The sequence below is a fragment of the Microtus pennsylvanicus genome, chromosome 1 (genome assembly GCF_037038515.1).
Source record: "Microtus pennsylvanicus isolate mMicPen1 chromosome 1, mMicPen1.hap1, whole genome shotgun sequence".
NCBI lineage: Eukaryota > Metazoa > Chordata > Mammalia > Rodentia > Cricetidae > Microtus > Microtus pennsylvanicus.
In genome coordinates, this window is record NC_134579.1 from 117,816,376 (window position 1) to 117,839,226 (window position 22,851).

General features: G+C 43.9%; 1 protein-coding gene across 3 annotated transcripts in view; it reads right to left on the reverse strand.

Moving 5' to 3' along the window:
* Bicdl1 (BICD family like cargo adaptor 1) overlaps positions 1-12,935 on the reverse strand; it is a 103,312-nt gene extending 90,377 nt beyond the window's left edge. For 2 of the 3 annotated variants that reach the window (XR_012911404.1, XM_075981684.1), the window contains exons 1-2: positions 11,569-12,934; positions 4,052-4,267 (exon numbers count right to left, since the gene is read on the reverse strand). Coding sequence is in view for 2 of the 3 variants with exons in the window: in XM_075981684.1 (XP_075837799.1) it covers positions 4,052-4,267; positions 11,569-12,003 (651 nt within the window). In the remaining variant the exon portion in view is untranslated. Of the gene's footprint in view, positions 1-4,051; positions 4,268-11,568 lie in introns of all 3 variants that reach the window. The other variant, XM_075981694.1, reaches the window with a different exon arrangement.
* Between the last annotated feature and the right edge of the window lie 9,916 nt (positions 12,936-22,851).

The following is a 22,851-nucleotide window of genomic DNA, read 5'->3' on the forward strand; positions in this document are numbered from 1 at the left end:
CTTTTGTACGCTAGGATTTCACTGCCACGAAAAGTCTAAAACAAGGAAAAGCACGGGGATCAAGGTAGATTAAAAGTTGCCAAGGTTTGAGACATGAGGGTTTTAAATTATAGTGAAAGTTACTGCTAATGGCTATAACACTTCTTTTGGGAAGGTAAAATATTCTCTAGATAGACAGTAGTGATTGTTGCATAACTCGGTAAATGCAGTAACAACTACCTAATTGCACGCCTTTAAAGGATACCATTTATGGGGCATGAATTACATCTCAATACAGCTGTTTGGTTTATTGTTAAGAACAACTTTGGAATGGATGAAAAATAGAGAACACTATCCTGAGTGAGGTAACCCAGATGAATATGGTATGTACTCACTCAGTGGATTCTAGCCATAAATAAAGGACATTGAGCCTATAATTCATGATCCTAGAGAAGCTAAATAGGAAGGTGTACTCCCTCCCCCACCCCCAAAAAACATGTAGTTATCCTCCTGGATATTGAAAGTAGACAAGATTTCCAGGCAAAAATTGAGAGCTTGGGGGTGGGGGATAAGGGGAGATAGGGAGAGAGAAGTGAGAAGGGGAGGATGGAGAGAGCTTGGGGGAATGGGACAGTTGGGATGGAGGAGGAGTGGATATGGGAGCAGGGAAGTATATATCTTAATTAAGGGAGCCATTTGAGGGTTGGCAAAAGACTGGACTCTAGAGGGGTTCCCAGGTGTCCAAGGGGATGTACCCAGCTTGTTCCTTGAGCAGCTGAGGAGAGGGTGCCTGAACTGGCCCTATACTATAGCCACTCTGATGAATATCTTGCATATCACCATAGAATCTTCATCTGGCGATGGATGGAGATAGAGACAGAGACCCACATTGGAGCACTGGACTGAGCTCCCAAGGTCCAAATGAGGAGCAGAAGGAGAGAGAACATGAGCAAGGAAGTCAGGGCCGCGAGGGGTGTGCCCATCCACTGTGAGGGTGGGACTGATCTAATGGGAGCTGAACTGGGACTGATGGAGCATGTGATCAAACTGGACTCTCTGAATGTGGCTGACAATGAGGGCTGACTGAGAAGCCAAGGACAATGGCACTGTGTTTTTTAAAAAATATTTATTTATTTATTTATTTATTTATTTATTATGTAGACAATATTCTGTCTGTGTGCATGTCTGCAGGCCAGAAGAGGGCACCAGACCTCTTTACAGATGGTTGTGAGCCACCATGTGGTTGCTGGGAATTGAACTCAGGACCTTTGGAAGAACAGGCAATGCTCTTAACCACTGAGCCATCTCTCCAGCCCCCTGGCACTGGCTTTGTGGGAACCTAGTCTGTTTGGATCCTCAACTTCCTAGACCTGGATGGAGCAGGGAGGACCTTGGACTTCCCACAGGGCAGGGAGGGAACCCTGACTGCTCTTTGGACTGGAGAGGGAGGGGGAGGGGAAATAGGGGTAGGGGAAGGGAAATGGGAGGAGGTGAGGAGGTGAAAATTTGTAATAATAATAATAATAATAATAATAATAAAAGAAAAGAACAACTTTGGAGACCATGGCAGTCAAAGCAAATACATGTAAAAATACTTTGAAAAAATGTATTATAGGAGTATTGGGCTATTTTTGACAGTATATATTACATGGTTATAAAGAGACATGGTGGTGCATGTCTTTTATTCCCAGCACTGGGGAGGCAGAGGCAGGCAGACAGACCTCTGAGTTTCAGGCCAGCCTGATCTTAGAGAGAATTCCAGGACCGCTAGGGCTACACAGAGAAACCCTGCCTCAGGAAAACAAACAAATGAACCTCATTACATACATTGAAAAAAAAAAAGCATGGCCTTCTACCACTGCTGCTGGCTGCTATTTTTTCCTATGAGGATTCCGATTCCCTTCAAAGTACTTAGCTCCTCTGGCTCCTGAATACCCAGTTAATAAAACAATAATAAAACGAAATCTAAACTTGCTCTGATGGAAACCTCAGGGACTTGTCCTGCTTACAAGGAGAAAGAGGGCGAGGAAGCCACAAAACCACTAGGGCCTATGTTCAAGGCCAGAGAGGATAACAAGACTCTAGAGCTATCCAGAAATATCTGGAAGTATTTCATCAGGATTTTCTACAGTGAAGTCAGACAACCGGCCGGCTCTAAAGACGCCACTTTGGAAACAATCTGCACCTCCATATGCTGGGCAACACAAACACATCGCATTTCTCCCCTTCCCCTTATAGCAGTGGTTCTGGACCTTCCTAACAATTAGCCCCTATAATACAGTTCCTCATGTTGTGGTGACCCCCAACCATAACATTGTTTTTGTTGCTATTTTGTAACTGTAATTTTGCTACTGTTAAGAACTGAGTTTTCTGATGATGTCAGGGCCTGTAAAGGGCCAGTCAACCCCAAAGGGGTGCCAACTGCGGGCTGAAAATTGCTGTGCTATAAAGTAAACATACAGCCTCTCTGGTGAGCTTGGCAAGCACTCTACCACTGAGCTATCCACAACCCACATTTTTCCATTTTCCTTTCAATAGTACTTGTCTGCAGCACAAATTTTTAACTCATTTTAAAGTTAAGGAAACCGAGGCATGGACAAGCCCATCCAGTTAGTAAGCAGAGTCAATCCCTTGTCAGCATCTGTTTCCTAACTTTCCCCCTCATGCTCGCCTGTCTTTCACCAGATCATGTTCTGCATTTGCCACATGAACCTGGCCCAAGAAATTTAACTTCCCTTTGACTGCTTTGTTTGTGGCATTCATTCTGTAAGTTTCACTCGAAACACTTGCCCAGAATAATATTAAATGTTTTTGAATAAAGCAATCTGGCCAGACTTCTCTGGTTAATCTTTCATGAATAATGAATGAACAAGGCTAGAGATCCCTTTCCAGTTACTAAAAAGGGTTTCAGAACGGATTCGGGAATGCTGGTGTGGAGCAGCCCTGTGAATGACTTCTGGACTATGCCGCTCTGGCTTCCCAGCCAATCCAAATGTTAGAGATTCTCTCCATGAAATCAGGGAAGCTGCTCGGCTCTGCCCACAACCATGTCCTCATTTTTCACAGATGTGCTGAAATCTCTCTGTGAGTTGCTGCTTTCCAAGTTACCATTTATTATCTCTTTCTCTTTTTCCTCTCTCCCCACTAATAGCATTAGTTCACACTTCTTTAGAAGGTGGGAAGTTTCACCATCGCAAAGGGAAAGCAAGCAACGGTGATGTAATCAGCAAACACCATCACATACTGTCCACTATCACCTCAGTGCAAACCTTGGAAACTCACCACGGCTGCCTCTAGCCTTTCTCCACAACCACACAGAAGGCACAGGGACCTCAAGAGCAGCAGTGATTAGGGATGGGACAAGAGGCCACATTTTTTTCTAAAAAACTGCTGGTTTTGCTTTTAAAATATAAGAAGAATTAAATTTCAATAGTAAACCCAGGTCTTATAGACCACTCTGTAAATTTAAAAGGAATGTACTGTATTTAAATTAGATTTCTACTCATTTAAGTCTCAATCATCTTCTTTGCAATTAGTCTTGACCTTAATTAACTTCTGACACTATCCTATCTATAAATGTGTAAGAACTCTTACTTGATGTAGAGATCAAACAAAACTTAAATTTAGACACTCCTTTCATAATGTATGTTCATTTTCCAAGCTGTTCAGTTAAAGACAGCACCTCTAGGTATCGAACTAATGAATTAACAACTTTACAATTGATGATGGACTTTCCCTGGGTAAAGGATCACAGATCTTTAGAGCACTAAAAAATGCCAGACATATGCAGCACCTTTATTTTAGAGGTGAGAAGATGCCCAGGATACCAAGTCTCACAGATGGTTTAATCATGGGCCTTGCTCTTGGTTCCTGACTCCTTTGTTATACTTTGACAGCACCTGGGCTCCATACTCAAAGGCCAGAGTTCAGTTCCCAAATCTATCTCACAGAAGGAAAAAATCAACTCCAACAAGTTCCATGGGGGTCAGAATGGTTTCTTCACACATATCCTACCAGTATAGGAAATTGGTTCCCATTTTGAATATTTTATAATTAAATTCTTGTGACTCACCCTGCTGAGTTGATCCAATAACCTCTGGTTCTGTTCTGACAGCTCCTGGACGGCTCGTGTTTTTTCTCGGTCTGCTTCCCGAAGATGGACCTGCTGCCGTTCCAGCTCGTCCTGCAGCTGCTTCACATCGGTCTCCAGCTCTGACACTCGTCCTTCCCACTCCCCTTCCCGATTCTCAAACCGTCTTCTCAGTTCATGTTTCTCTTGTTCTAAGTGCTGGGGCAAAAAAAAGGGTGTGTGTGTGTGAAAATTCCAGTCTTTTTCTTTTCCCTTTACATACTTTTCTACAGACAATAAGCACACAGGGCCTGTTGTCCATGTCACAGCTACAGAAGTATTCTCTTCTAAAACAAGGAAGGAGTTGGCTCACAAAGAAAACATCATTCCTACTGGAAATAATGTTTTGTTTCTTCTCCCTAAGCATGAGGCTCTAGACTTGGAAACTCATATTTGGAATTTAACAAGTCATCTTTTGATTAAACTATATATTTAAACAACTAAAAATTAGCCCAACAACCAAAACACTTGTTATTTTTTAAAGGAGGTCTCCCTTGGAGCCATCTTTTTTTTTCTCCTTGAGACAGGGTTTCTCTGTAGCTTTGGGGCCTGTCCTGGAACCCATTCTGTAGACCAAGCTGGCCTCAAACTCACAGAGTCTGCCTGTCTCTGCCTCCTGAGTGCTGGGATTAAAAGTATGCGCTACCACTGTCCAGTTTAGAATCATCATTTATGCTTAACATCAGGTCAAAAGCAGCAAAGTGATTAGTTCATGGTAAGTAACAGAAAATGGGAGAGCAGATTTGTGTTTAAGTTACTTGATGTATGTAGTAGGAGCTGCGGGGCTGCATTCCGCCACCCAGCTCCTGCCACTAGCTTTACCCAAAATCAACACACAAACTGTATTCTTTTAAACACTGCTTGGCCCATTAGCTCTAGCCCTTACTGGCTAATTCTGATATTCCGATCAACCCATCTCTAATAAACTGTGTAGCACCAGTCTTACCAGGAAAGATTCAGCATGTCTGACCTGGCAGCGTCTCAGATCGCGTCTGCCTGGGAGAGGGGAGCATGGCATCTCTGCTCCAGAGAGCAGAGCTGTCAAGTCTGAGCTCAATTCCTCTTCCTCCCAGCATTCTGTTCTGTTTACTCCACCCACCTATGTTCTAACCAATAAAATGGGCCAAGGCAGTTTCTTTATTAGCCAATGACCTTCCTCCATCAGATGTACTCAATGTTTCATTTGTAGATATTTGCTACTGTATATATAATATACTACTATATTTCAAAAGCACTAAGGCAAGTTCAGTTTTAGGTTTTATTTTATGTGCGTGTGTCTGGTGCTGGAGATGAAAAGAGGATGTTGAATTCCCTGAAACTGAACCTACAGATGGTTATAAGCTGCCATATGGGTGCTGGGAACCAAGTCCAGGAAGAGAAGACAGTGCTCTTAACCACTGAACCATCTCTGTTGCCTGCCAGACCTATTTTAAATCATGCATTATTAGTAAGCATTATTATTAATATTTATTTTTGGCTCGTCCATTCATTCTTGAGTGGTTGCTGAGGCACAGAAACTTACCTAGAGACATTGGTGATAGACAAGACACAGTCTTTGTCTTTATGGGTTTTCATCCAGTGGAGGACAATAGTAAAAATAAATTGTGTGTAACAAATGGTATTCAGGAAAACTAAAGATGGTTTGAAGTAACAATTCGATCAAAAAGGAGTCCACTGGCTCGAAGGTAACAAGCGTATCTTTTCACTGTATGAGATAAACAGCGATTCAGAGGCAAATATGTTTTCCTATTTAGAAAGTAGTACGTCCAATAGCCAAATCTTTACTTCATTCTAACTAAAGTACCAGTTCTTAACCTTTGGTGAGCTAACTATTCAAAGTACACTGATTTAAGCTGTGCGTAGTGAGTCATGCCTGTAATCCCAGCCCAGGGAAAGCTGAAGCAGAAGTACTTCAGCCCAGGCTACAATGTGAGATCCTATCTCAAAAACAAAAAATAACGACTCTGATCCATTTCCTAAGCATTCAGGCAGGACTGGAATGAGGTTTTCAACACCCTAAAATGAATTTTTGACTCTCTCCCTTCAGAGTGCTAGGTCATTCTTCCTGGGAAAAGACACTCTTAATTGAAGTTCTTATCTTTCAATGTATTTTTTGGGGGGGGGGGGGGAATGCTTCTTTTGGAAACGTCAAGTGCCAGCTTACCGTCACGTTAGAAAACCAGTCCCGTTATGTCAAATTTGAGTGACTTGTAAATGTTTCTACAAGCCAAATTTACTCCCCCAAAATGAAAATTTATCATGTTTGAGAACAGTCAAGAGAACTTGACAAAGATAAAAAACAGCAATCCAAAATTAAAATTGAGTACACTGGCAAAGGCAGTGTTCATGAAAACTTTCAAATTGACCACATTAAGGGGACCATTCATTTGGTTATAGTCACTCAAGTATACAGACTGAAAAATCACGTAACTTTATATTTACAAAATATATACTTTCAGTTTGGAGTATGTGGAAAAGGAGTAACAAGGGAGAAATGTTTACCTCTGACCAGTATGTAAAATATTTGCTCTTTTCTATCCTGATAATGTGAAACTTTCCAAACTGAGGATTTTTTCAGTCACTCTGGAAATTTCACAAAGAATGCAGAAATAAAAGCTAACTTCAATTCTAAAACCGTAATTGTTAGTTTTGTCCAACATGAAAACAGCTGAGCAGAAGGCAACACCAAGAACTCAGTAACCACAGTGTTACTGAGAGGCCGGATAAATTAGGCTTGTATTCTAAAAGAACAGAGACTTAAAAATATTTAGCCAACAGCTGCTAGTGAACAGCCCGACGAAGCAACTGAAACAATCCAATTAACTCGTAGGGTGGAGTTGAGACAGGTGGTGTTGATCGATCTAATCTGTCCTTATATTTCTTTAAGAGGAAACAAATCCCCATTTCAGGTGTTTCAACTCTTGATGAATTTTGTACAGAATTTAGCCTTTGGTTTACTTTAGGAAATTTCTCCTAGAATTGTATTTTCATTTAAGCATTAAGTTAACCAGTAAATGGGCTGGAGAGATGGTTCAGAGGTTAAGAGCATTGACTATTCTTACAGAGGACTTCAGTTCAATTCCCAGCACCGACAGTGGCAGCTTACAACTGTCTGTAACTCCAACTCTAGGGGATTTGACACTCTCACACAGACACACATGTCAACAAAAAACCAACAAAGCACATAAAACAAAAATAAAAAAATTAACGAGTAAAGTCTAAGGAGAATAATAATAAATATAGAGGTCTCTGTCTGCCTGTGCTTCTTTTTGTTTTCCAGGGTTATATGGTACTTTGAAAATTAACAACAAGATTATCAAGGCCACCAAAACAAGAAAAATCTAAGAGGAGGCTACGAGACAGAAAAACTAATGTAATAAGGAATCCTGCAACAGAAAAAAGACATTTGATACAGACTTAGGGTACTTTATTAATTATGGCGTATGTTAGTGTAAGATGTTGGTAACAAGATGAGCCTGGATGTGGGGTATATGGATACTGTATTACCATTCCAATTTTTCTCTAAATACAAAACCAATTGTTAAGAGAAAAAAAAAAGAACAAATCAATCAACTTCTACAATACAAAAATTAGTGTTACTAGTCTAAATAAAATAGATACTTAATAAAGTGACATCATCCTCCTAAGCCCAGGTCACTGCTTATGAAAAATACCAGGGAAAAGCTCTGTTCTCCTGAGCAGCAAGCACTGAACGTACATCAGATTCCCCAGCCCTTCTCCTCGTCTAGTAGTGACTCTCAGAAACTCACTTCTATCTCCCTCCATCCCTTACTAAAATAAAAAAAAAAAAAAAAAAAAAAAAAGAGAACACCAAACTAAGAGAATCAGGCTTGGATGGGGAGAGAAAATACCAGAGAGAAGAGATTACTTCTGTAGAAATGGATAATCTACTCTTTGCCATATGGGGGAAAAAAAGAATCTGTGCATTATCTTCAGCAAGCAAAGTACATAAACACAAGTTATTACTTTAATTCATAGTAAGAGAAAAAAAAGGACCTGGTTAGATGTATGTTTTTAAATTAAAAGAGCTAATTACAGGTACAGAAGAAATAATAAAAAGGCCTTCCAATTAGATTTTTAAGCATGTGAAAAATATATTCTAGTAAGCTATAAAACGTCTACATTAATCTTTAAACCATTAATACACCTTTAAAAAGACAGTTGCACAAAACCAAATGCTTTTATATTTGTAATAACCAGATAAAATCCTAGATGTGGCATATAAAACTAGAAATATACTCCTGAGTGTCAGGCAGGGAAGATCTTGACTATGGTCTGCCTGTTGAAAAATCAGAAAAGTGACAATTCTGAGGACACCAAAATAAAACCAGTGCCTGAGAACACCACCACTGCTACTTATTATTATTTCAGTTTTGGATAAAGGATCCCACTGTGTTGCCCATGGTGAACTCAGAAGTCAATATCCTTCATAGTACCTGGAATCAGAACACATGCCACCATATCCTCCCCTCACGTGCTGAAACTCCAAACCAACTTGTTAGCAAATGTGTTTGATGTCAATATCTGACAGTTCTCGGAAAATATTAAACCCTTCTTAAAGGATTATTATTATTACTACCATGTGTTTAATTAAGAAATATAGCTGCTATGATAAACTTTAGAAAGTATTTTGTCTAAACAGACATTATTAACTCTAAACTGTTCAAAAAATAGACTAGTGGAGGAGGGGTGCTGGAGGGATGGCTCTGTGGTTAGGAGCACTTACTGTTCTTGCAAAGGACCTGGGTTTGGTTCCCAACTACCATGTGATGGCCCATGTGTAACTCCTATTCCAGGAGAACTGACCTTTGTAGGCACCAGGTATGCAGGTGGTGCACATACATACATGCAAACAAACACTCATACACATAAAAATAAAAGAAATATATCTAAAAAGAATACACTATAGAGAAAATTCACTTGCAGGTATCAAATGAAACAAATCCAAATAAATTAGTCACTCTCAATTGTAGTACTAGAAGAATTAACAACGGCAGACATTGGTGGTGCAATCATCAGTATCATCAAATAAATACATTCATTAGCTAACGAGCAACTATGTATATGTGTGTGTGTGTATACTTGTTATGTATACAGTGTTATGCCTGCATGCATGCCTGCAGGCCAGAAAAGAATGCCAGGTCTCTTTATAAATGGTTGTGAGCCATCATGTGGTTGCTGGGAATTGAACTCAGGACCTCTGGAAGAGCAGCCAGCACTCATAACATCTGAGCCATCTCTCCAGCCCTAGTGAATATATTTTCAAGTGTACACACACAAAAAAAATCTTAAAAGTCAGATACAGTGTACGTCTACAGTCCAATTAGTTGGGAACTGAGGCAGGAGAATCTCTTAAATTCAGGACTTCAAGACCAACATGAGTAACAACATAGTGAGACCCTATCTAAAGAAAAAAAGATAATTTTCAAATATATACAGAAGTATAAGTAAATTTAAATTTTCTATCTATGCTTAAGTTGTGGTAGAGTACACATGACATATAACTTACTATCTTACCCACTTTCACCATGGACAAGTCAGCAGTGTTGCATATAATGGAAATACTGTGCAATCAACCTCCAGAATTTCAGAAGTATAACACTAGTATTCACAAGCAGAACTGCAGAAGAGACAAGATCTTAAATGATAGTTTAGGCTATTTAAGCTATTTTATTTTATTCTTGCCCATGTAGTCAATTACAAAATGTCGAAGGTCACTTATTTATCCCTTTACAGCAGAATCTTTTTTGTTGCTGTGGAATTTTGAAATCCTTTTCCTTTACTCAAAGTTCCACGTGGAAACCAGGATTTGTGCAACTCTACACCATGAAACCTATCACTAATCAAACTGATAGGATGCTCTTTTCAAGCTCCCTGTTTCTTCAATTAAGTCCCTGACTGAAGGCATTCACATCACAGGTACAAATCTCTGGGGTAGCACTCCTGTGCAGTATCACGTAACCGAATCACTCTAGGAAGAAAGGACACCCTTTTATTTCCAGACCTCTCCTTCAAGTGGACATGAAACAATTCAGACCGCTAAGTTAGCATTCTGTTGCATTCTGGCAGTCTAGGACCAGCTTTCACAGACAACCTCCCAGACCTATCTCAAGAGCCCATCAACTGGCAGGCCTAGTTCACAGGCCGGCTGAAACACTGGACACTCACTGGTTTCCTTTTCTCTTCTGATTTAACTTGTGATAGGTCACAGGACCGCAGACACACACAGTCTTATTACAGGAGTGTTTCCCAGTTCACATTCTGACTGTTCAAACAGTAGCAGTGAGATGGAACCTGACAAGCATTCATTTGTGGCCTAGTCACATCTGTGCAATGTTCAAACAGAATGAAAAGAACTAGTTGAAGACAAAACGGGTAACCACAGTAAACGCAGAGGCAGAAAAGGTGTTTGTTTCCACTGCCAAACATGATTCCCCTCTCTGTTTTATTTTGAAAATATACTGTATTAGAACGGTAATTATTCTTCAGAACTGCATTCAAGACCCTATTTTGCTTCAGAGCAATAAATAAATAAATAAAATTTAAAGAAATAAAAAACAGCAAGCATAGTTCTAGAAGGTTTTCTTGTATGGCATTAGCAAAAATATTACTGACATTTTTAAAACTGTATTCTAAAATTGGTTGGGGTGTGTGTGTGTAGGTCAGAGGACAAATTGCTAGTGTCAATTCTCTCCCCCATGAGTTCTGGAGATGCAACTGAAGCAAATGTCCTTACCACAACACCCCCCCCCCCCCGCCCCCGAAAAAAAGTGTCTATTTCACTAACTCTTAGGTGCTGAGAGACAGGACACAGAAAACTAATAAAATGCAGAAAACTACTGAAGCCCAAACTAAATCCACTCCCAGTGATCACATGCTGAGCCCTGCCTCTCTGATTTCTGCAATGGAACCATATTCCCTAATCCCCAAGTATTTGAAAGCTATATAAAGCTCCTTTAGGGGCACTTGTTTCTCACAACTCTCTGCCAGGAAGTTAAGACAAGGGCATGCAGAGGCCTTAATGCCCAAACTGGAAAGCTTTAGGCTAAGACTCTGATTAGAGATTAACTGCCTCTCTGAGCACCTGAAGCATATTTTAAATGCTTCTCGATGTTCTCATTTTTGTGTGCAGATATCGCCTCGGTGCTGTATAAATTAGTCATACTGTAAGCTCTATTTTAGACGCTGTGTACAGTACATATATAGAGCGGCCCACAGCAGTGGGAAACGTGCATGGACCCACATCTGAGCTGGGTGCGAAAGTCAGGTGGGTTCCATGAATGCTCTGATGGTCATTAAAACTATCCATCCTGCCCCGTTCTCAATGATTTTCTTCGAGCTAGGATAAGCATGAAAGGAGGGAGGGCATGTGATTCCGCAAACTGCCCAGGAATAGGAAGGTACCCGGCTTCCCACCCATGCCGCCGGAAGGTCCTCACCTCCAGCTTGTCGGTGAGCTCCTTGTGCATCTGCTCGTACTGTCGGCTCATGTCCTGGTTCCTCTCGAGCAGTGCCTTGCCTAGCCGGGCCGCCAGCACTAGGTCCTTCTCCTTCTGTCGGATTACCGACAGCAGCTCGGGATCCTGGGTGGACGGAGGCGGCCCGTGCCCCTCCGCCGGAGACCCCGGCTCCGCCTGTAGATGCTCCCCGGGATAGGACGACCGCTCCCCGGCCGCCAGCAACACCAGCTCCTCCTCTAAGGCCAGTTCCAGTTCCCCGGGGCCCCCGGGGAAAGAGACGAGGGCGGCGGCGGCCGCGGCGGCGGGACTCCCAACTGCGTCCCCGGCCCCAGCGGGCAGCTCCATGCAGCAGGCGCTGTCCGGCTCGGCGGGTGCTGAAGCTCGGCCGGCCAAGCCCAGGCAGAAGGCGGACATGGCCCGCGCGCGCCGAGCCCGCAGCGGTGCGGCCCGGCCGGCGCGCGCCAGGCTGCAGGGGGGGAGGGGCCCCGCCGCGCCGCCCCGCGCTTCGCCTCGCCTCGCGCCGCGGCACGCGCCCCCCGGGTCCCCGCGAGCCCTGGGCGCGGCGCGCGCGGGCGGCCCGCCCCTCCCCCGCGCCGGCGGCACGCGCCCCCGCCCCCGGGGCTCAGCTGCGGCGCGCACCAGGAAAGAGGACGAGGGGGCGAGGGGTCGGCGAGAGCGGCAGAGGAAGGGGAGAGTGCGGGGCCGCGAAGCGGAGGGGAGACCGCGGAGAGGGTCGCCGCGAGGCCCGGTTTTCAGCTGCCCTGTTGCTGTTGCTGCCGCCGCCGGCCGGCCAGCGCCTCACGGGGCAGGCTGCGCTCCGCTGTCGCTGCGACGCTCGTGGTTGCTGCTGCTGCTGCTGCCGTCGGCCGCTCCCTGCAGCCGCGCTCCATGTCCCCCGGCTCGGCGGCAGCAGCGGCGGCGGCGGCGGCTGCTGCTGCCGCTGCAGGGGCCGAGGCGGCGGCTCGACATCTTGCGCCGCGCGGCCCGGAGTGTTCCTTCCTGCCTTCCCGGCCCCTCGGCTCACCGGGCCGAGGCACCCGCCCCGCGCTTCCGGCCGCGCCCCTCTCCCCGCCCCTGGGCCGGCGCCTGACGCGCGCGGGCACCTGTTCGCCGCGCCCGCGCGGGATTCGCCGCCGCTCTGCTCTCCTCAGCCGCGCCCAGGTGGCGCCGGCTTAACCCCGACGTGGCCTCACGCGTCGCCAGGCGGCTGCGCGCGCCGCCCGTGGGGACGCCCGGCGCATCCCGGGAGGGCCGCAGCCGCTCCTCCGGCACAGCCACACCCCCGGCCTCCGGTCGCCCCGTGGCCACGCCCCCTGCGCGCTCACCTAAGGGTGTGGCTCTCCGCCCCCGCGACTCCCACCCTCGTGGTGGGCACTCGGCCACGCCCCCAGCCTCGTTCTCGCCCGGGTGTGGCCACGCCCCCCGCGCGCTCACCTCTGGGTGTGGCCTCCTCCTGACTCCCACGCTCTCACCTCCGAGGGAGCTCTGCGGCGGGCGCGCACATCCTTCGGGCGCCTCCGCCTCCACCCGGGGCCTAGCGTGAGTCTCAGTCCCGATCCCTGAAATGACTGGGTCTTGTGGCTCCGACGAGGCTGCGGACAGTTCTGTGGATTAGGTAGCCAAGCAGCAGCGAGCCATAAGCAGTCCGGGAATTTCGACCTGGACCCCTAGGAGAGCTAAGCAGTCGGGAGAGGGAGCCCTAGAGAAACAGGAGGCAGAGGAATGACTTGGGGGAACCCAGCATCTTGACGCCGATGACTCAGGGATATGAGCAGATGCTTCCACCAGCAGCCGAGAGAGAAAAGGTTTTGTGGAGAAATAACGGAAAAAGCTGCTCACAGATGGAGAATACGAAACAAAGACTTTCCTCAGTAAATAACGACCCTGTGTGGTGTCCAGCTTTTCGTTTGATTGTTCTATGTGCATTATTTTAATCCCACAAGAATTTTACAAAGTGCTGTCATCCTTTCAGTTTGCATGGGAAGAAACTCAGGCCCGAGATTTGGGTCCTGCCAGGCAGACTCCAGGATTCCCAGTAAATCATTAGTCTTTCTTAACATATGACCTGTCTTAAGGAAGATAAGTGGAGATTTTTTAAAAAAAAATGGGTTGATTCAGTACATGCTTCCTGGAGAGAGAAAAGCAGGACGACTCCACAGGGTGACTGCCAGTCAGGTCTTTCTTTGACCATACCGGTGATGCTGTGTGCCTCTTTTTTTCAATTCCGTCGGAAGCCAGAACTGGTCTTTATTGTTTCCTTTTCCTCTTCAATGACAACCTAGTTTTTAGTGAGGTCATACCTTGGCACTTTACATCCCGGTGAAATGGAAATTTTAGGACACCCAGAAGTTGAGACATTTCTCGTGGGTTTTGTTCTTTATTAAATACAGAGCCTAACCAATTACCATGTATGCCAATCCAGTTTCAGACCAAAGGCAAGAATCAACCCAAAAGGTCTGGAGCCTAGGCGCTGGCTTTGGGAAAAAGACACAACAAATTTGTTTGTTGTTGTTTTTTGTTTGTTTTTCGAGACAGGGTTTCCCTGTGTAGCTTTGGAGCCTGTCCTGGAACTCATTCTGCAGTCCACGCTGACCTCATACTCACTGAAATCCAACTGCCTCTGCCTCCCAAGTGCTGGAATTAAAGGCGTGCACCACCACGGCTCGACACAGAAATTTTTTTTAGCTAAAATAGTCACTTAGCCGCAGTTCCATGGAGCAATGGACTGTTCCAGTAGATTTTATTATGTCCTGTCACACGCACCTTGGGTAGAATTTGTAGGTCCTCGCAGACTTGCAGATGAAGCTCCCCTTTGCCATGTTTGAAACACAAAAGGATAACTCTCTTCTCTAAGGCACAAATGGAGAACAACAGGATTTTCTAAGCAAAGGGATCTTGGGCTATTCGCTTTTCTTTAATGCAGAAAGACACACCTGGAAAAGAGTGGTTTGCTGGCCTTCATTTAGTTGTTGCTATGGAAATGAACTACTGCATGATTGATTTTAGCTTCTAGCTTCTGCTTTTTTAATTTGTTGAAACAAGGTCTCATGTAGTCCCTGCTGGCTATAAACTTACCATGTAGCTGAGGATAACTTGGCAGTTGGAATCTTTCTGCTTCCATCTCAGGAGTGCTAGGTTTGCAAGTGTGCATCCAGATGGAAGTAATCATTTCTTACTAAAGTTTGCTCATAAGTAGTATGTTTCTATAAATGTCCAAAAAAGGTCAGGTTAAGTATGGAGAACTATTCAGAATCATGCTTTTTTTGTTTTGTTTGGGTGTTTGAGTGTTTGTTTGTTTTTTGAGACAGGGTTGCTCTATGCAACCGCTCTGGCTATCCTGAAACTCTGTTTGTAGACCAGACTGGCTTTGAACTCACAGAGATCTGCCTGCCTCTGCCTCCCAGGTGCTAGAATTAAAGGTGTGAGCCACCACCACCCAGCCAGAATATGTTTCTTAAACTGTTTGGTCTCAGAATCACTATACACTTTTAAAAGTTATTGAAGACATTAAAAACAGGTATGTAGAACCAGAAAAAAAACATACTGAGTGAGGTAACCCAGACCCAGAAAGACAAATATAATATGTACTTACTCATCAGCAGATATTAGATATAAAGCAAAGGAAAACCAGCCTACAGAGAACACAACTCCAGAGAACCTAGACAGCAAAGAGAATCCTAAGAGAGACATACGTGGATCCACTTAGGAAGGAGAAAAAGACAAGACCTGAGTAATTTGGGAGTGTGGGGGGCTGGGAGGAAGGTGGAAGGGGAGAGCAGAGGGAGGAAGAGGAGTGGGAAAATGTATAGCTCAATAAAAACAATAAAAATTACCATTATTTAACATAGGTTTAGATATTTATATTTGCCATATGAGACACTGAAATATAGAAGAGGTTCTAATATTATATTTAAAAAATACTTCTAATAAACACATTATAAAATATATATGTTATGAATAATTAAAAATTAATGAAGCTGGGCATGGTGGTACCAGGCCTTGGGGGCAGAGGCAGGTGGATCTCTGCATTCAAGGCCAGCCTGGTCTACAAAGTAAGTTCAAGGACAGCCAGAGCAGTTATACAGAGCAACCCTGTCTCAAACAATGAGAAAAGCGGCATTTTTCATTTTGCAAATATCTATAAGGTCTACTTTAACAAAAAAATAACTTTTGTGATACTCAACTTGATAGTTTTAAGATTTTTAAAAAGTTGTGTCTCTGTAGGCATGTGCATACCAGTGCAGTTGCCCAAGGAGGCCAGAAAAGGACATGGGAGCCCCTGAAAGCTGAAGTCACAGGCGGCTGAAAGCCACCCAGTGTGGGCGCTGAGAGCTGAACTGAGCTCCTTTGGGGAAGCAGTACCAGCTCCTAACCCTTGAGCCATCTCTTCAACTGGTGATGCTTTATTTTGATTACAATGTATGAATTAAAATCTGTTCTCAGCGGGGTGGTGGTGCATGCCTTTAGTCCCAGCATTCAGGATGCAGAGACAGGTGATTTTTGTGAGTTCGAGGCCAGCCTGGTCTACAAGAGCTAGTTTCAGGACAGGCTCCAAAGCTACAGAGAAACCCCATCTGAAATAAAAAGAAAGAAAAAAAGAGAAAGAAAAATCCCCACCCCCCAAATCTGTTCTCCTTAAAGTATATCCTGGGAAAAAAGAGGAATATTTTAATAACCTTTTTGAATCTTTTTTTTTTTGGTTCTGTACTGATATTGATCCTGTTGGATGGATCTTTAGGCAATGTATGACTTATTCTGTAATCATATACTTTGGTAATGTGGAAAGTAAGTTCATTGAGTTATGCAAATCTTCCAAATATTGTCACTTGATTGCCATTTGATGTAGAATCAGAAGAATATTTATTTCACATAGTGACTCCAGTAATTCAGGAGGCTAAAGCATGAAGATGCTGCAATTTTGAGGCCAGCCTGAGCTACATAGTCAGTTCAGCATCACTCTGGGCTACAGTGTGAGATCCTGTCAGTACTTATTATTAAAGTCTAAGTATTGGGACAGTTCTAGCTCACTGAGATGAATATGCATTTTCCAAAAGTCTGCTAGAAAAATTACAAATTTTATAATTGATAATAGAGATTGTCAACTGTTTTTTTTTTAAGATTCATTTATTTATTTATACAACATTCTACCTCCATGTATCCCTGCAGGCTAGAAGAGAGCACCAGATCTCATTACAGATGGTTGTGAGCCACCATGTGGTTGCTTGGAATTGAACTCAGGACCTCTGGAAGAGCAGCCAGTGCTCTTAACCACTAAGCCATCTCTCCAGCCCCCTGTTAACTTGTTTTACTTGAAGTGATGTCTTACTTTATTAATTCTTGACAAAATCTGAGTGCTGTCATTTATCATTCACTGAGTTCAAGTAAAAATGGTATTTCCTGAAAAACAAGCATGGCTGTCTTAACTCTTGACTCTAATGATTTAAGTGTCTGATCTTAAGACAACTGTCATGCCCTAGTATGCAGTAGAAATGTTTTACATACAGTTCTTATTTCATTACTCAAAATATCTAAAGGATAAGCACTTTTATTTATTTTTTAATATTTATTTATTTATTATGTATGCAACATTCTGCCTCGATGTATGCCCGCACACCAGAGCAGGGCGCCAGATCTCATTACAGATGGCTGTAAGCCACCATGTGGTTGCTGGAAATTGAACTCAGGACCTCTGGAAGAGCAGCCAGTACTCTTAACCTCTGAGCCATCTCTCCAGCCCGATAAGCACTTTTATTAAACAATCTTTTTACATACCAATCCCAGTTCCCTCTTCCTCCCCTCCTCCTACTACCCTCACCCCACTCCCCATCTGTAGTGATAGGAGCGGTGGGTCTGCCCCGGCTTCCACATGGCTAGCTTATGCCCGAAATAATTACACGGAAACTGTATTCTTTTAAACACAGCTTGGCCCATTAGCTTTAGCCTCTTACTGGCTAGCTCTCACATCTTGCTTTAACCCATTTCTAATAATGTGGGTAGCCCCACGAGGTGTGGCTTACCAGGAAAGATCTTAACCTGCATCTGTCTGGAGTGGGAGAATCATGGCGACTGCCTGACTCTGGCTTCTTTCTCCCAGCATTCTGTTCTGTTTACTCCGCCTACCTAATTTTTCTGTCCTATTAAAGGGCCAAGGCAGTCTCTTTATTTAACCAATGAAATTAACACAAAACAGAAGACTCTCCCCCATCACCCATCCATTCCTCAGAGAGGGTGAGGCCTCCCTTGGGGAGTCAACAAAGTCTGTCACATCACTTGAGGCAGGGCCAAGGCCTTCCTCCCTGTATGTAGGCTGAACATAGAGAATGGGCTCCAAAAAGCCAGTTCATGCACTAGGGATAAATACTGGCTAGTTTCATGACAGGTGGCCCCACAAACTGCCCAAGCCACACAACTGTCACCCACATTCAGAGGGCCTAGTTCAGTCCTATTCAGTCAGTCCAGAGTCAATGAGCTCCCTCTAGCTTGGATCAGCTGTTTCTGTGGGTGTCCCCATCATGGTCTTGGCTCCTCCCTCTCTATGATTAGACTCCAGGAGCTTGGCCCAGTACTTACCTAGGATCTCTGCATCTGCCTCTATCAGTTGCTGGCTGAAGGTTCTATGATGACAATTAAGGTAGTCATCAATCTGCTTACAGCGGAAGGGCAAGTAAGGCCCCCTCTCCTCTATTGCTTAGATTCTTAGCTGGAGTCATCCCTGTGGATTCCTGGGAGTTTCCCTAGTACTTGGTTTCTCGCTAACCCCATAATGGCTCCCTCTATCAAGACATCTCTTTGTTTGCTGTCCCTCTTTGCCCTTCCCCCAACTGGACCTTCCGAATCCCTCATGTACATAAACTATTTCTAATGATGGATGATGTTCTCCTCTTCCCTTTCTCCCCTCCCCACTCCCCTTTTACCTTCTACCCTCTCCCCAAACTCCCAGTTTACTCAGGAGATCTTGCCTATTTCCCCTTCCCAGGGGAAGCCATGTATGTCTCTCTTGGGTCTTCCTTGTTTCCTGACTTCTCTGGGGTTGTGGACTGTAGGCTGGTTATCCTTGCTTTATGTCTAATATCCACTATGAGTACGTCCATACTGTGTTTGTCTTTCTGAGTCTGGGTTACTTCGCTCAGGATGTTTTTTCTAGTTCCAAAGGATAAGTACTTAGGAACTCTACGTTTAATAAAACTATTACTTTGCTAGCAACATTCTTGGGTGAAATTAGGGCTTTTTTCTTTACATGAAAACATGAAAGGGAAGGATAAAAAGAATGCCTACCAATACACCCCAATTCCTGCTGTCATTTGCATCCTCGGTGTCCCCCAAAAGTCCATATGCTAAAGACTTAGTCCCTAGCATTCCACTGTTGGTTGGTGGTGGGCCCTTTAAGAGGTGGAGCCTAGGTCCTGGAGAGATGGCTCAGTGGTTAAGAGTACTGGCTGCTCTTCCAGGGATCCTGAGTTCAATTCCCAGCAACTACCTGGTGGTCAATTATAATGAGATCTGGTGCCCTCTTCTGGCCTGAATGTTATATACATAATAAATAAATCTTTAGAAAAAAGAAAAAGAGGTGGAACCAGGTGGTGGTGGCACACACCTTTAATCCCAGACAGGGTAGCTCTGGCTGCTCTGGAACTAGATCTGTAGACCAGGCTAGCCTGGAACTCACAGAGACCTGCCTGTTTCTGCTTCTTGAGTGCCAGGATTAAAACCTTGAACCACTACAACCTGGCAAGTTCCACAGCCTTAACATTTATACTACAGTATCAGCAGGCTCTTTAAGATCTTCTGCAGTTGGTGGTCCCACCTTTTGAAGGCTGGTTTAGAACCATTTGGGACCATTAGGTCAGTCTCCACAGAGTGAGCAGCTACCTGCTTGCACAGAAATTAGTGCTAGGATTTAAGACTCAGCAAAACAAAGACAGGACAGCTCTCGGGTTTGTAAGGAGTTTATTACTAGATTCATTCTGCTTTGTGCTAGAACCAGGCAGCTAAAAGACACTTAGCATTATGTTCCAAGAGCTTTATATCACATGCTCTCATTTATGCCTCAGAGTAACCATAGAAAGTTAGTGTGTAACCCCTGTATCCGAGAACATGGTACTACCATGGCAGCAGCATGTGCCTAACTCTAAGATGCATGTTTTTAGTTACAATGTCTCATTTCATGTTTTTGAAAAGATTTATTTATTATTTTTATTGAAGTATATGTATGTGTGCCTTTGTGAGTTCATATACATCACATGTGTGTAGATACCCATGGAGGCCAGAAGAGGGCATCAGACTCCTTCTGATGGTACTGGAGATACAGGTGGTTGGGGACTGATTGATGTGGGTGCTAGCAACTGAACCTGAGTCCTCTTGCAAGAGCGGTGCGTGTTCTTCACCACTGAGCCATGTATCCAACCCTCATTTCACACTCAATCCATTAAGACATATTTTTACTGCCAGCTGGTTATGCTCTAGACCCTTTTAGCATACTACCATGCACAGACTTCCACAGAAACACCATTATATCACAAAGAGCAAAACGTGAAATTTTCCTTCTTAGAAATTCTCATATTTCAGTCAGGCAGTGTTGGCACACGCCTTTAATCCCAGCACTCAGGAGGCAGAGGCAGATGGATCTCTGTGAGTTCAAGGCCAGCCTTGTCTACAGAGCGAGTTCCAGGACTGGCTTCATAGCTACTGGGAAGCCCTGTCTTGAAAAACCAAAAAAGGAAAAAGAAATCCTCATATTTCTAAATATGACAACACACATCCAATTTTTCCAAGTTGTTTATTTCTATTAACATCTTGATCTGTAAAAACCAGGAAGTGTAAAAAAAAACAAAACATCTCCCAGGGGGGAAAAATGTTCCTGAAAAGCCAAGTGTTGAAGAAATATGAAGAGTTGGTGAAATGGGTGATAAAGCAAGTCTGCAGTTGGCATTTTCATGCAGAGTGGTGTGTGTGCACATGTGTGTGCGCTTCCAGCTGCTTATTATGTTTGAGAACCAGTTACAGAAGCATCATAATCTCCAAAGAATCCCAAAATGTTATCCAAGCCCTTAAATGTCTTTTGAGTTGAGCTGCTTCAACATTTTGCAGAATGTAGCATATACACTCGCGCTGCTTCTCAAGTCGATTTTCAGGCTTTTAAGAGAGGGACTCTTACTTTTGGTGGCTGGTGCTTGCCAGCATCAATCTTTATCAGATACCCTCCCCTGCCTGGTATAAAAATATGAATTCAGCCAGGCAGTGGTGGCACACGCCTTTAATCCCAGCACTCAAGAGGCAGAGGAAGGTGGATCTCTGTGAGTTCAAGGCCAGCCTGGTCTACAAGAGCTAGTTCCAGGACAGGCTCCAAAGCTACAGAGAAACCCTGTCTCAAAAAACTAAAAAAATAAAAATATGAATTCAGCCACCACCAGTCAAAGCTTCACCTTGCCTTTACCCTGGTACACTCTGTATCCGTCTCTTCCTGCAGCATCTACTCCATTCCTGCCCATGTTTTCTTTCCAGATAAGAGCTCTGCTGGGTTTTGGGGTGAGTATCTCTCAAACAGCCGTGCATTACAAGCTTAGTCCTTAGCCCATGACATAGTTTGGAGATGGTAAAATTCTTTAGGAGGGGAGGACTTTGGGGAAGAAGGGTGGTGGGGGTATGTTATTGAGGGGGGCATTGGGACTCTAGCCCTGACTTAGGGTTTCCATTGCTTTAATGAAACACCATGACCAAAAACAACTTTAGAAAGAAAAGGTTTCTTCACTCATAGTTCAGTATAACAGTTCATCATCAAAAGCAGTGAGGACAGGAACATAAACAGGGCAGGATCTTAGGGGCAGGAGCTGACTCAGAGTGGTGCTGCTTACTGGCTTGCTTGCTCCTCATGTCTTGCTCAGCCTGCTTGCTTATAGAACCCAGGACCACCAGCCCAGGGATAGAAATACCCTCATTGAGAATTGGACCCTCTCCCAACAATAATTAATTAAAAAATACCCTATAGGCTTATTTATAGCCTGATTCTATAGAGGAATTTTCTCAACTGAGGCTCCTTCCTCTCAGATGACTCTAGCTTGGATCAAGTTGACATAAAACTAGTCTGTGCAGTTCCCCTTATTTTCTGTTGTTCATTGCTTGGCCACTATAATCAGCTTTGTTCACTGCAAGCCTCTGTCGTGAGCTCTTGGGTTAGCCACTTCAATCACCGTGACTTTTCTCTGCTCAAGGTTCTTTTGCGAGTAGTGCCATGAGGACCCTGTGCACTTCTCCCCAGAGATTGATGAGTAACCAGACCGAGCAAGAGAATAGTTTTTATAATGATTCTTTATTAGTAGCTTATATATCTAATGCATTAAGGGATTTCACACTCTTAGTACGCATGTGAGGACCATGATAGGCAATACACAAACAATTCAATATCACAATTATTAATCCTACTAATCCTAATACATAAAACTGATTCCTAACCTCCATTCGGCTTATCAACTATCCATAAAACACTTCTTAACCTTAATACAACTTATCAATTAACATTTCCTAATCTTTACCAATTATCCATAAAATATCTCTTAAAATTCCACACACTAAACACATGCGTTAATACATCTATGCTCTTCTCTTAACATTTCACACACACATTAAATAGCATCATACAACCTGATATCCTCTGTGAGGGTTCTTCAGTCCTGAAAAGGACTGTTGGGTTTCTTTAGCCCTAAAAATGATTTTTGGGTTTCTTCAGGCTGGATATCCGACCGCACTGGGTGCTTGACCGCCAAGCTCAATTCTTGACCACGTAGTCTGTGTGGTCTGGCAATGTTCTGCTCTTGGGAGGCAAGGCGTTTGGAGGATTTCACTACGAGGCTCAACAGCATGTTAGGGCCATTGTGATGGTGAGATAACTGCCTTGCTTCTGCCTCTCTCTCTCTGTTTTTATTAATATTTTTAATTGATATTTATTGAGCTCTACATTTTTCTCTGCTCCCCTCCTTAACTCTCCCCTCCCCGCTTCAATCCTCCCCCGGGGTCCCCATGACCCCAATTTACTCAGGAGATCTTGTCTTTTTATACTTTCTACTTCCCATGTAGATTAGATCTATGTAAGTCTCTCTTAGGGTCTGCATTGTTATCTAAGATCTCTGGGATTGTGGTTTATAGGCTGGCTTTCTTGGCTTTATGTTTTAAAACCACCTATGAGTGAGTACATGTGATAATTGTCTTTCTGTGTCTGAGTTACCTCACTCAAAATAATGTTTTCTAGCTCCATCCATTTTTCTGCAA